The sequence below is a fragment of the Pinus tabuliformis genome, chromosome 9 (assembly GCF_031772625.1).
Source record: "Pinus tabuliformis cultivar Carrire ecotype Pingquan chromosome 9, CPIR1, whole genome shotgun sequence".
Classification (NCBI taxonomy): Eukaryota; Viridiplantae; Streptophyta; class Pinopsida; order Pinales; family Pinaceae; genus Pinus; species Pinus tabuliformis.
Genome location: NC_142307.1, coordinates 181,717,072 through 181,731,020, shown reverse-complemented (window position 1 = coordinate 181,731,020; position 13,949 = coordinate 181,717,072). Strand labels below are relative to the sequence as shown.

Genomic DNA, 13,949 nt, shown 5'->3' with positions numbered 1-13,949 from the left:
GAGGGTCCATAAGACTTTAGAACAAGCTTCTGGTAGTGGCTATCTTTGAGGGAGGTTTGCTTATAAGGATACAGATGAAGGAACACATGATCCCTTTCTTCGAAGTGGAATTTGGAATGATGTTGATTAGCTCGTTGCTTCATTCAATTTGAGCCATTATGAGATTATCCTTGTCAGTGCATAAAGTGACGGCCCGAGCTGTGAGAGTTTTGTCTACCTCCTATAACTTAGAGACTTTGAGTAAGTAGGATAGTACTAATGCAGGCTTTTGTCCATAGACAACCTCAAAGGGAATCTTTCAAGTGGCACCATAATAAGTTGTATTGTACCACCATTTTGGTAGGGCAACCAATGAACCCATTGGGATTGTTGTTCAAAGTTAAAACACCTTAACTGTGCTTCCAATCACTCATTGGCAACTTCAATCTGAGCATTACTCTAGGGGTGATAGCCGTCCTAAGATTCAATTGAGTGCCCTAGAGCCACCAGAAATTGCTAGCAAAAGTGGGGTCATGGTTTGTCGCAATAGATTGTTGCATACCATGGAGTTTAAAGATATTATCCATGAAGACTTGAGTGACTGCAGATATTTAAAGGGGTGTTGTAGAGCACAAAGGTGAACATATTTGGAAAGACTATGAGCCACAACCATGATGACAGATTTATTGCTAGATTTGGGTAAACCCCACAATGAAGTCCATATAAATGTTAGTACATATAGTTGGTGGAATGTGTAAAGATTGTAGTTCATTTAGAGGTATCACTGTTTCTCCCTTGTCGTTGGTGAAGGTCACATTCTGCCACGGAAGTGTGGATGCCCTTCTTCATACCTTCCCCAAAAAATGAACGTTTGATCCATTCATATGTTTTATGACTATTGGAATGTCTTGTTATTGGAGAGGCATGGAGTTCAGATAACACTGTTGATTTCAAGGTAGACTGCTTGTTCAAATACAATGGCCTTTTATAGTGAAGCTTGTCATTTTGCCAAGTGTAGCCCTGTTATGCATGGTGTGCCATTTGAAGTTATTGTATCAGGCAGGTTTGTTAGAGATGTCATTTAACTAGTCTACTACTATGCAAGAAAGTGAAAAGAGGGACCATTCCTTTTCATACTTTTGAGAGAGAGCATCTACTTCCGCATTCTCCTTGCCTTCTTATAATGGATCTCATAATCATATCCTAACATTTTGGCGACCCATTTCTGTGCTCAGGGGACAAATTCCTTTGCTCTAGGAAGTATTTCAGGCTGACCCCATTTGGTAAGTCTTTCAGGGAAGGCTGATAGACAGCCAGCCTTATAGGCTGCTGATAACCCGAAAAGGATCCAATTATATTTGATCCTGAGATCGCTGTGGAGTCTGGGTTAAGCACAAGAACATCTTCTAATCAAGCTGACCCTTGGGGCTATCTTGCTATAAAAAATTGTCAAGCAATTTTTATCTCTCTTGAAGGCTTTTTATAATTTCATGCTGCCTTCTACATGAGAACATTAGCTGTGCCTTATTGCAAGCTTGAAGATTACTAGATGCTCAAGTTCATGTTGTTCATTTTTAACTGCTATTTACTGTAAGAAAAAAGTTTTAAGCTTCATTGTATAGGTTTGTCCTCTCTTTATCACTTCTATTGTTGCTATTTAGCAGTTGCAAAGATAACTTCACAAAATGAATTCATGCATAACTGCTTGAATAACAAACTGACCAATAATTTCATCACAATCTCATAACGAACACGACGACTTTATTTCAATAGGTGATAGGTTATAGCTATGAGGAACACCTTAAAATAGGTGATAAGTTAGCTATGAGGAGCACCTGCAACTCCTTTAACCATTTTATTTCCAATTTGACATAAGTCTCAACATTCACATGTTGCTACCCGTGCAAGTAATGATAATCCACATTTGTATGATGAATCTGAGCACCATTAAAATATTGTACACTAAAAAACACCATTGTAGCTATGCCTTCACTATATCCCTGTTTGTCTTGTGATTGGGAATCCAGATCGTCTCAGAGATATTGCAATGCCTCATGGTGTTATTGTTTCCAACACTGTTAAGGATGAGTGGCATTTGCCTTTTCACAATAGGTCTCTACTGCTTGCTTGTTAGGAGTGTATTTGGACTTGCTCTGTTTGTCTCCCGCTTGTGTTCACTTGGCTATCCTTTGCTTGATCTCCCTCTTGACCCCCACTCTGTTTTTACCAGCCACCTCTAGAGGGGAAATCACCTCTTTACTCTTCTTCCACACTGAGGTTGAGGTTACATTTGGAGAACAAGTCTGTTTCCAACTCACTGGGCCTCTGTCTTCAATAGACAATAAACAAATCAAAGTGAAAAACCAAAAGATCATTGCTGCACATCTGAATGATTCTTGTGTTTTGCAGCCATGCTTGGTGTCTCCGGGTCATCTTAAATTCACATGCAGTTTTGGTTGAGGTCCTTTCTGAAAGTCATCAATCAAGATGAATTGAATGTTATTTTTGCCCTCATGGCCCCTTCAGTCTTCTTTCCTGGACTAGTTATGGTCAGATCATAAATTATGTTGTTGTGGAGTGGCTTTCATACAGTAACATGGGGCTGCTTGCATACATTTTATTCTCTTGTCTGGAAGGTTTGTGTCACTGCATTTGTCTCCTTGCCTTGTGCTTTTCCATGTTTGTTTTTGATTGTCCCAAATTTTGGAGTTGTTTGGTTTGTTCTGTACACCTTTGTAGTTTATTTTAAAATTAAACGCTGAAGTCCAGGTTTCTGATGAAAGAGCTATATTTGCAGGTTGTGTTAATGTAGTTGGATGTGTAAAATGTGAAGAACTAGTCTGCTGGGAGGAGCTTCCTAAAGGAGTAAGTATTTTTTACTTTTCCTTGGGATTTGAACTTATCATTGAGTAAATTTCATAAGGTATCACTATCATGTGTGGAATACAGGTACGACTAGAAGGACAAACAGACTGTTGCTGGCTTTGTGAGGATCCACAGGTATGTTTCTGTCTTTATGATTGTGCACACCATTTCAGCATAGGGGAAGATTGGAAAATACTTGGTTGTATTTTCATATCAGTTGATCAATGCGACAAGGTCCATTTCAGAAATTCAGAGTATTAGAGGCACACTTGATCCTCTAAAATTCAGAGAATATCTTAAGTCAGCTGATCTATCTAGGGTTTTTTAGAAATATGTTAGCACAATTGATTCATCCAGAGTACTGGAGATTAGAAAACTACTCTAGTATGTTATCTGGTCAAACAGATTTAGCTACGCTCATGACATTCTTGTGAATTTATATGATTTTGCAACTGCTAAATATGGAGTGTAACATAATATGTAAATAAGTTGAGTTCTCTAAAAATGAAGAAACTTAAATGGAGCAATCTAACTGTTCACTTTTTGGACCCATATATCACCAATATCAGTCAAATCATGAGCAAAAAAGGTTAATATACGACCAAAATGGGTCCAAAAAGTAGAACAGTTAGACAATTCCAATTAATTGAATAATGGAAAAGCACAGTAGGCATCTTATCACAACATCAGTGGATCTAAATACACCAACATCATATCTTGCCAGATACAAGCAAACGTTGCTTAACATCCATATGTTCACATTTCTTAAGCACTAGACAGCAATTGAAGCTTGTACATTAAGGATATTACTGAGAAATTAAGCGTGTGATCTCCTTGCAGTTATGTATAAGTTGTCTGAATTTTGGCTACACCGAATGCCCACATTTAGAACTGACTTCGATAACCATCTTTTGCCCCAAGCTATATTTTTGAACAATCTTTTGAATGTAAAAACCTGCGTTATTATAAAATAATAATTATTCATTAGATTTGCATACATGCTGGCTAGTCCCCATGTTTAATTTGTTTATGCATTTCAGTCTCCACGTCCCTTTTATGTAGATAGCATAAAGGGCTTGTTTATACGAACGGGATGAGTAGAAAGGTAGCATTTCAACCCTTTATTTATCCTTTATTTTACACAATAAATAGAAATTTTGCTATTAAAGAAGCTACTAATAATTATACATCATTCACCGTAGTTCATTAAACTTGTCATTCTTTATGGGGTGGAGATCTTGGGATTGTGTGCATCCTCTGAAGATTGGGCACATATTTAGAGGGAGCAATCTATCATGTACCAATGGATAATCCATTGCAATTGAATTGTTCCAAATGAAGTCATTCAAGCTGTGTTTGGACTCTAGAGCCAAGTCACCAGGTTCGGCTAACATTATCCTCCAAGTTCAAAAATCACTGAAACTGATCCGTATTTGAACAAATTTGTTGAGGTTCAATTTGGTTCGACCCATGAATTAATTTTTTTTTGAATAAAGAATAAAACCCTAAAGTTGTGAAACCCTTAGTAAAACCTCGAAGCCGTGGCCGCCCACATTCATTGCTCACCTTAAGTGGTCCCAACTACTGCCTACATAGTGCACAATCTTGGATTTCGTGACTCGGCCTTGACTGTGTAATGCAGGTTGCCACTGTGCGAATCGATGCCAAGGAGATCCCACCGACCAGGACCCTACAAGCTACAGGCTCCACGTTTAAGTTTAACCTGCGAATTGTGTTTTAGCTCTGTGGCTGGTGTAATGGTGTCCATTTGCACACTCCACTGTCATCACATGACTGTCGATGGGCACAATGGTGACTGATTGACCCTCACCCCGGCTCCCTCCTCAAGTTTCTTTCAGGCTGCAGCGTTTAACAATTATATTTCAATGTGCCGAGTGTAAAGGGTTGAGTGCTCAATTTTTTGTATTGACGTTTTAATTTTCATTTTGTATGCTCAATTTTGTAAACTTTTTGATGTTAAGTTTTTAATTTTATGTTTCCTGAACTTGATTTTAGATTATGAACAAGATTTTTTTTTTGAAATACATGTTTAATGATTAATCATGTTAGTATGCTATTTTTATTTCTATCATATGTATTTGAGTGTTGAATTTGATTATATATTTTTTTGTTTTCAAATTTTGTAATGTGTGGTGAATTTTAATATAGTTTTTGAAAATATTGAATTTTACTATATATTTTTTAATTTTCAAAATTTGTAATATGTCGAACCTAATGCCAAATTTTAACCTCAAAATTTTCATGGTTGAACTTTTTTCGAATTTCGAAGTCGTCGAACTCGAACACAAACACGAACTAGGGGACTTAGGTTTGGAGAATATTTTCAAACTTGTTTTTCTTCACAGGATCTGCACTCAAAGGGGCTCTGTTTCTGGATGACAGAGATATCTGTATCTCACTCTTTGCTTGTCTGAGGAGATTGCTTCCACATGCCTTTCCAGTCGTAGACAGTTCTGGTTCTCAGAGGCCACTTGATTCCTCCATTCTGTTGGCATTTTGATAGAGTTTCTCCCTCCTTTTAGTCATTTCCTTCGCACAAAATTATAGATCAACCAGGTAGTTGGCGTTGATATCTATTTGATGTACATTTAGAGGGCTTGGATCTCCCCCAGGTGTCTTGGCCCTAAAATGGCATTTTATTATGAACATCATGTTGTTGCAGCCTGCATGGTGGTACCATTGTCTCTCTTAGACTACATTTGATGTCATTGGATGCTGTTATCGTGCTAATCTGCACAGAATTTGTCCAACAACTGCAGGCAAATCAACCCCTGTCACAGTTAGAAAGCCTCTCTGTTCAGACTGGTGCTTTTCCAGTCTGAAGGGGGTGACCCTAATGGTTGTATGCTGCCACCTAATTGACAAATCTGCATGTATTTCAAGATGATGAACACACCAAAGACTCTTGGGAAATTGGTTGATTGATAGTGGTGCCTCAAGGCACTTCACCGGGTACAAGGAAGCTCTTTCAAATCTGATAGAGAAGGAAACAAATTTGGAAATTATCCTTGGAGACAATGCCGCCTATCCCGTGAAGGGAGTTGGGAATGTTACACTTCAATTGAATCAAGGTAACACCGTTCATCTTCAAGAAGTACTATATGTACCTAATCTAAAGAAGAATCCAGTGTATATCTCGACGATGGAAGACAAAGGATTCAAGGTGGCATTCATCGATGGAAAGGTACATATGTGGAAAAGAAATTTCAAAGAAGCATTTACTCTTGGATTCAAGGTTGACAGTTTATATCAAGTTGGAGGAAGTCCACTGGGAGCCATGTCTTGCGACACATCTCTTCAATCCGAACTATGGCACTGGAGGTTTGTGCAAATTCACTATAAGGCTCTACCCGATGCAAGGAAGATGGTTACAGGTATGCCCAAATTCAAAATATAGCATAAAGGTGTATGTTAGGGATGTGCCGAGGGAAAACATACAAGGGGACCATTTCCCTCAAGTGATAGCAGGACCACAAACATTTTGCAATTGGTTCATTCTGATCTATCTAGTATGTTGCCTGTGACATCATTATGAGGATATTTATATTATGTTGTCTTTGTGGATGACTTTTCGCAAAACTTGGATATATTTCTTGAAGAAGAAGGACGAAATATTTTCATGGTTCCGTGCCTTCAAAGCCTTGGTGGAAAATCAAATAGGGAAGAAGATCAAGATATTGAGGACCGATAATGGAACTGAGTATGAGTCAAATGAATTCAATGACTATTGCAGGGAAGCTGGCATTAAGAGGGAGACTACTACTGCATATACTCTTGAGCAAAATGGTGTTGCTGAAAGGAAGAATCGTTCCATTATAGAAGCCACTCGTGCCATGCTTCATGATCAAGGACTTCCAAAGTTCTTATGGGGAGAAGCTACCAACACTGCTGTGTACGTTCAAAATCAATGCCCTCATCAAGCATTGGATTCCAAAACTCCCGAAGAAGTTTTCACTGGTAAGAAACCTGATGTTTCTCATTTTAGAATTTTTGGTAGTCCTTATACTTTCATGTGCCGAAAGAAAAGAGAAGTAAATTGGAGGCATCTGGGAAGAAAGGAACTTTTGTAGGCTATAGTGAAACTTCTAAGGCATATAAAATCCATGTGCCTGGTCAAAGAGAAGTAGAGTTGAGTCATGGTGTCACCTTCGATGAGGATGTTGCCCTAAGGAAGATTAGCAACCTTTCTCTATTCCAAGGAAGGACAAAGAAGCAGATGCAGGAAATTAGGGAGATTCGCAGGATGAGTCGATGCCCAATGTTGAAGAACCGATGGATCCCATTGATCCTCCTCCTCATGAGCCATCCTCCAAAAGGAGATCCTCATGGTTGAGGGAAACTCTCGAAGATGCCGAGAAACATGTTGCACCGACTGGGACATTTTGTGAAAGCAAGAAGCCTAATAGGTACCAAGGGTACTTAACTGATTTGAGCACCATTATTCAGTCTGAACCTTGCTCATTCGAAGAAGTTGTGAAGCAACAAGTATGGAAGGATGCTATGAATGAAGAGTACGAGTCAATTATGAAGAATGATGTTTGGGATGTGGTCCCTAGACCCCAGGACAAATCTGTTGTCACCTCTAAATGGCTCTACAACATCAAGCATGGTGCTAATGGAAGCGCTGAGAAGTTCAAGGCCAAATTTGTTGCTCGAGGCTTCTCTCAAAAGGAAGGTGTAGATTATGATGAGATATTTGCACCCGTTGCTCGCTACACCACCATCTGTTTGATTATAGCCCTTGTTGCCTCGCAAGGATGGAATCTACACCAGATGGATGTCAAGACTGCCTTCTTGCATGGTTCACTTAAGGAGGAAGTCTATGTGGAACAACCTGAGGGGTTTGAAGTTCAAGATCGTCAGACACATGTATGCAGGTTGAAGAAAGCCCTCTATGGGTTGAAGCAAGCACCCCGGGCTTGGTATGAGAGGATCGATAGGTATCTGATGAGGCTGAGATTTACAAGAAGTGAAGCTGATCCAAACCTTTACTTTAAGGTTGAGAATGATAGACCTCTCATCTTGGTACTCTATGTGGACGATCTCTTTCTGACAGGTGCAGACCCTCTTATTCATCAATGTAAGAGAGAGTTGGCTTCCGAATTTGATATGAAGGACCTAGGACTGATGCATTACTTCCTAGGGTTGGAGGTTTGGCAAAAGCCAGGGGAGATTTTCCTTTCTCAAGGAAAATATGTTGTGAAGCTACTTGAAAGATTTGGGATGGTGGACTGCAAGTCCGTGACTACTCCGATGGAACTTAACTTCAAGAAGTTATGCGGAAGTGCCGTCGGACCCAATTTGGGAAATCCTTTTGAGTATCGTCAACTCATAAGGGCCCTAATGTTATTGGTGAAATCTTGTCCGGGCATATGTTTTGCAGTGAACACATTGAGTTAGTTTATGGTCGAGCCTCATCATATACATTGGATTGCTGCCAAGAATATCTTGAGATATCTCCAGGGCACAATCACTTATGGACTGAGATACACTGCCGGGAATGTGAGGCTTCATGGTTACTCTAATGCAGATTGGGCTGGCAGTGTAGTGGATCGCAAAAGCACATCAAGATGTTGCTTCTCTCTAGGTTCTGCTTCAATATCATGGATGAGCAGGAAGCAGAAGTCGGTTGCTTTAAGCACCATTGAGGCTGAATACATTGCTGCTAGTTTGGCCTCCTGTGAAGTTGTCTGGTTGAATACCACTGTGATCTAGTGAGCTGTTTGGACATGCGCTGGATACCACTGTGATCTTCTGTGACAACCAGAGTGGGATTCGTCTTTCCGAGAATCTCGTGTTTCATGATCGTTTCAAGCATATTGATATCAGGTACCACTTTATTCGGGATATGGCACGACAGGGAGCAATAAGGCTCCATCATATTGGGACCGATGAGCAGGTCGCCGATATTCTTACAAAGTCCCTTGAGAAGGTCAAATTCTTAACCTTCCGTGAACGACTTGGAGTCGTGGAGAGACCCTCTTATGAGGGTCTTGTATGAGATGGATAGTGAGCTCTGGGAGCTCCGGGGGGCTTGGGGTACTTCTTGGAGCGATGAGCGACCATAGGGTGACTCACCCTCCCCTAGTGGTGCGCTGTGTACAGGGTGAATGGTTCACCTTCCCCTGTGATACCCCATGGTGGCATATGCATAGGCTGAGTGGTTCACCCTCCCCTATGGCATATGAGCAAGATGAATGGTTCACCTTCTCCTGCCGGCACATCCTACCCATGCAGTCCGGGACTCATGGGAAGTACCTCTCATCTGGCCAATGAGTAGGGAAATGAGGATAGGGACCATAGTACTACCGATGGACGCATTGTGTACTACCGTACTCCCTATGCTAGGATGTTGATATTGATCTGGGATCAATGGAAATTGACTATGGGTCAGTTAAGAGTGGTATGACACACTCTGTTGTTGGAGACTGACTTCGGGTCAATGGAGAATGGTATGATACATTCTCGATCATTTCTTCTTTCTTCATGGTTCAGCAGAGCAGAGTAGTGCAGTGACAGGGATGGTACAGATTGTCAGATAGTTTGGCAGGTGATGTTCTCCCTAGTTTGAGAGGGAGTGTTAAATTTGGAAACTAGGGCCAAACGTCACTTTGCACAGCTCTTATGAGGCAGCTGATATTTTTCTTGGATTCCTCTTTTTGAGAGGTGTAGGATTGATCTAAAGATCATCCCATTCTGACATGTACAATTGAAGTTATGAATTTATTTTGATTATGGACAAATTGTCAAAGTCGGCCAGCCATCAAATTTGCCTCCTCCAACCTTCAACGCTACATATAAATACAAGGTGCCTCCTCATTTTGGCATCTCATCTCATTCATCTTTCTCTCTCTCATCTTGATTAGGTACGGATTTCTGGGCCTCTCTCTCTCCACACGTGCGAAAGGAAGATTGTCTTTTCTAGCTGCTGCGTTGACTAGATTTGACAGAAATTTCAGGAGGCAGAAATTTTAGGAAGCTGAATTTGACCAGCGTTGATCATGTTTGACTTTGGTTTTGTGAGGGAGACTTCTGTTTGGGCAGGCCGCTGTTTTGGGCACAAAAACCGAGGCAGTTTGACCCCTACGTTGACCAGCATTGACTGCCCTAATTCAGGTTGCTGCATTGACTTTTGTTGACCAGATTTGACTGGTTATTTTCGGACTGTTTTGGGCTGCATTATCTTGCTGTTGGAGGCCGAGTTGACCAAGGTTGACCGAGCTGTTTTGGAGGTCAATTTCAGCCCTGTTGACTAGCGTTGACTTTCTAGTTAGGGCTTTCTGTTTCTACTGTTTTGACTGATCAGTTTGGGCAAGTGAATATTGTTAAGTGTACTCTCTCTCTCTGCTGAACTTTTGAAGAATTATAAAAAGAATTGGTCAAGGGTTTCCCCACATTGGGGTTTGTCCCTGGCTTGTGCGGCGGTGCCATATCTTGTGTCCTCTTGTGTTGGCTTGTCTTCTACTGTTATTGTTTATGTTCTATCTGCATTTTACTATCATGTTGATGTGATTGCTATACTAAATATGATATTGAGCTAATAAAGAAAATGGAAGTAAAATTGCTCTAAGCATAGAACATAGCATTGTTATTCTAAAATTAACAGACCAACATAGATCTATCTTAATAAGAATAAATATAAATAATATTGTTAAGAACCAACATAGATCCATCTTAACTCTGGATCTACCAAGCACCGAGAGGAATGAAATCTCTTGATGTGCAAAACTTTTCTTAAGTTTTGCACTCAAAAAGGGATTTGCATCTTGACATTTGATCCCTCTCGGTGCTTGGTAGATCCGGAGTTAAGATGGTCTAGCTGGTTTGTTGTAGTTTGGGATTAATTTGGGGTGGGGGAGGAGTGATATTACAAATTTTATCTTTACTAGCTATGATGGGTATGTGGAATAAAAAATATAGGAAAACTACACTTCCAGCATTTTAAGATGTGGAATTGGAAAATATACCGACATTTATAATGCAGTATCTGTCTGTTAACTTTAGTAACACTTTCAAGAGTAAAGTTAAACAATCCAGTGCAAAATGCCGAATAATTATTTGTGATTGGTTAATTTTTCGTTTTCCCCCAGCTAACTATTTGACTAGCCTGTATGTCACTTTGTTTTTCTGGTGAATATGCAACTAGTCAAATGCATAAACACTCAGTAACATTATGTCAGCGGTTATATTGTCCCTTGTATTTTCAGTAGTTCCTACTTGAGTGCCATATCCTGAGGAATTTAGTATTGGTTTGAATGGTTTTCTTTCCCAGACTTCATATTACGTGCCATACTCTAGCAGAAGTTTTGAAGGAAGTTGGAATTAATTCTTAAAATTATTTTTTAGGGTTTTGATAAATGTATACCTGTTTCTGTGTAGCAGAAATTATTGGTTCCTTTCGAAATGCGGGGATATCAGGGTGTATATAACCTAGAGAAAAAGGTAACATTCTGTCCTTTTCAGGTTGACATTTGTAGATTGTTTATGTCCTATGTGAAAGCAGGAGATATGCGATTGCAGTATATATATATATATATATATATATATATATATATATATCACAATGCACAATCTTTTCATATATATATCATCAACATGATTTCCTATGAGAAAATATTTAATTGTTAAATGTTCCATCGATATACAGTATGAAAAGATTGTGTATATCATCAACATCCTTTCCTATGATAAATTATTTATTTTTTAATGTTCCTTTGATACACAGTATGAAAAGATTGTGTATTGTGACCTTAACTCACCTGGCAACTAAATAGTTTGTATCTGGAAATTGTTGTATGAGGCATGATTAGTTATTTTTGAAGCTGCAGTATATTTGTTATTTATAACTGATCAGCAGAAAGTTTTTATCATTTATGGAAAAAACCGTGGCAGATTTTTGCATCAGCAGTAAGAGGCCTCAGGCCAGTCCAGAGTCCACTACCAGTAAAATTTCCACTTCCTGATCCGTCAAATCCCTTTTCACTGAGGCCTGGAGCCCTTGCTCCCTATCTTGGATCATCAATGGAAAACCTGGCCAAGCCCCCCAGTTTGAATGCAGCAATTGCAGGAGCTCGAGCAGCTGCCACACAATTTTCAAGGAAAGAACAACCTGCTAGGTTTGAATCAAGTCGAACAAAGTCTGATGGGAGGAAAGAATTAGGTGGGGAACTTCAGTCGAGTCAAACTGGACCTTATAGACAGAAAGATAAAGGTGAGTGGTGGCTTGAAACAAATCAAACAGTATTGCAGGATGAAGCCTTCACCTAAATCTAACAAAGTGAAGTCGTATTGTCTAAATGCATCAGCTGCAGGAGCTAATGCAGCTGGAACACAGAGGATGGTTGAGGAAGATGGCAGTCTCAGACCAAATGAAAATATGACTCATAGGAGGAATCGAGTTGGCAGGCTTGAGTTGAATCAGTCCAAAAATACAGCTTCTTCATCTAGGGTGAGGCATTCTTGAATCTCAACCTCCGTGTCAGTTGTACTCTGTTTCTCAAGTGTAAAGACCTGCTAAATTTTAGAGTCAATTGCAGTTAATTGTCATAATCAGAGGGAATCTCCCTTGTACAATTGAAATTGATGATGAATCAGATGCAAATTTCCTTATATTGAAGTGTCGAAAAGATAGATTTATTATCATCATGCATGATTTGAGAGGAATTAGATATGTGTTACTTGCATCATTGTATACCCAGTGCATCTCCTGTCTATCAGGAGAATAACCATAGGTTTCATTTTGCTGCTGCAGTTGGAGAATCATGCATGTGTGGACCTTGACTATTTATGTTTCAAATTATGTCATAAAATATTTTAGTTCCATAATCTGCAACATTAGTTATGAATGAGAAAAACACTAATTATTGTCTCCTCAAACAAGTGCAGATTTTTGCAACAGCAGTAAGAGACCTAAAGCCAAATTGAGGTCAAGCATCTGACAAGTAACGAGTTTCCAAATTGTGACAACAAAACAGGAGCATGAGGCTTGTCTTGCTTTTCCAAAAGAATGTCTGCTCCTAAGGTTAGATTTGTGGTTGCAACTTGCAACAGCTCATTGCCAAAATACGGTTGAGAAGGAAAGGGCAAGTTAGCAGGGTAATGTATCAGCCTTGGAATCAACCTGAATTGGATGTCTCTATTTGTCCAATCTATAGTGTTCTTGGCATCGAGATGATCATAGTTAAAGTTCTTAAATTTTTGAGGTTGTGGAATGTTTAAAATGAAACTAATTAAAGATGTTTCAGGGTTTCAGAGCTTATGAATAGTTTAAATCAGGTTGTTTTATATGCATCTTCAGGCTTGAAAAACTAGATGGGGACCTATAGGGTGCTTCCAACAAATTCAGATTGAACTTTAGGTTTCTGGCACACGTACTGTTTCTGGTTTTCTGCCCTGCAATGTAAACATTATAAGATTGTGCACAAGTAGCTGGGATGTCAATTCAAATATCTTATTTGGGATAGGAATTTCTTCCTGCTTTACAGGTCATGCGTTTGAAACTTCAGGATATTCCAAAGCCTCAAGCCTTCAGGCACAAGATTCACCCCAAAGAAATAACCTTTTAGATGAGTCTGGGGTCAAGTGCTGGCATGAAATGCGAGGCCATGGTCCAAGGTTTTAATTTCTAGTTTGTTTCTTCCAAATAGATACTGTATGAGGCCCTGCAAATAACTAATACTGCCCTTTGATGCTGTACACTTAGTTCTTGGGGTTCCAAAAGAAAGTCTACTCAGGTTGTATTTATTGTTGCGATAGCTTATTCAGCAAAGGAAAGGGCAAGGCAGCAGCCTTGAATCAGCCTGAATTAAATCTGTAGCTTTCTTGGCGTCCAGGATGACCATAGTTTTTAAATATTTAAGATTGTGGATATGATTAAACACAATTAATTTAAGATGTTTCAGGTGTTCAGAGCTTATAAATAGTTCAAAGTAGCAGGTTTGTATTGAACATTGCACACACATCCCCAGGCTTAAAAAACTAGCTGGGAACCTATAAAGTGCTTGTAGCAAAATTCAAATGAAACGTTAGCTGTCTGGCATGCATGTATAGTTTCAGGCATCCTTCCCTACAATTTAAACACGATA

At 39.5% G+C, this 13,949-nt stretch overlaps 1 protein-coding gene across 2 annotated transcripts in view; it reads left to right on the top strand.

Moving 5' to 3' along the window:
• Positions 1-13,123, top strand: part of LOC149147735 (RNA-binding ASCH domain protein) — a 102,931-nt gene extending 89,808 nt beyond the window's left edge. The window contains exons 3-8 of one of the 2 annotated variants that reach the window (XM_089445468.1): positions 2,777-2,844; positions 2,929-2,979; positions 11,248-11,307; positions 11,758-12,076; positions 12,171-12,313; positions 12,751-13,123. In XM_089445468.1, the coding sequence (XP_089301594.1) occupies positions 2,777-2,844; positions 2,929-2,979; positions 11,248-11,307; positions 11,758-12,076; positions 12,171-12,313; positions 12,751-12,789 (680 nt within the window). In that variant the 3' untranslated portion in view covers positions 12,790-13,123. The remainder of the gene's footprint in view (positions 1-2,776; positions 2,845-2,928; positions 2,980-11,247; positions 11,308-11,757; positions 12,077-12,170; positions 12,314-12,750) is intronic. The other variant, XM_089445469.1, reaches the window with a different exon arrangement.
• The last annotated feature ends 826 nt before the right edge of the window (positions 13,124-13,949 follow it).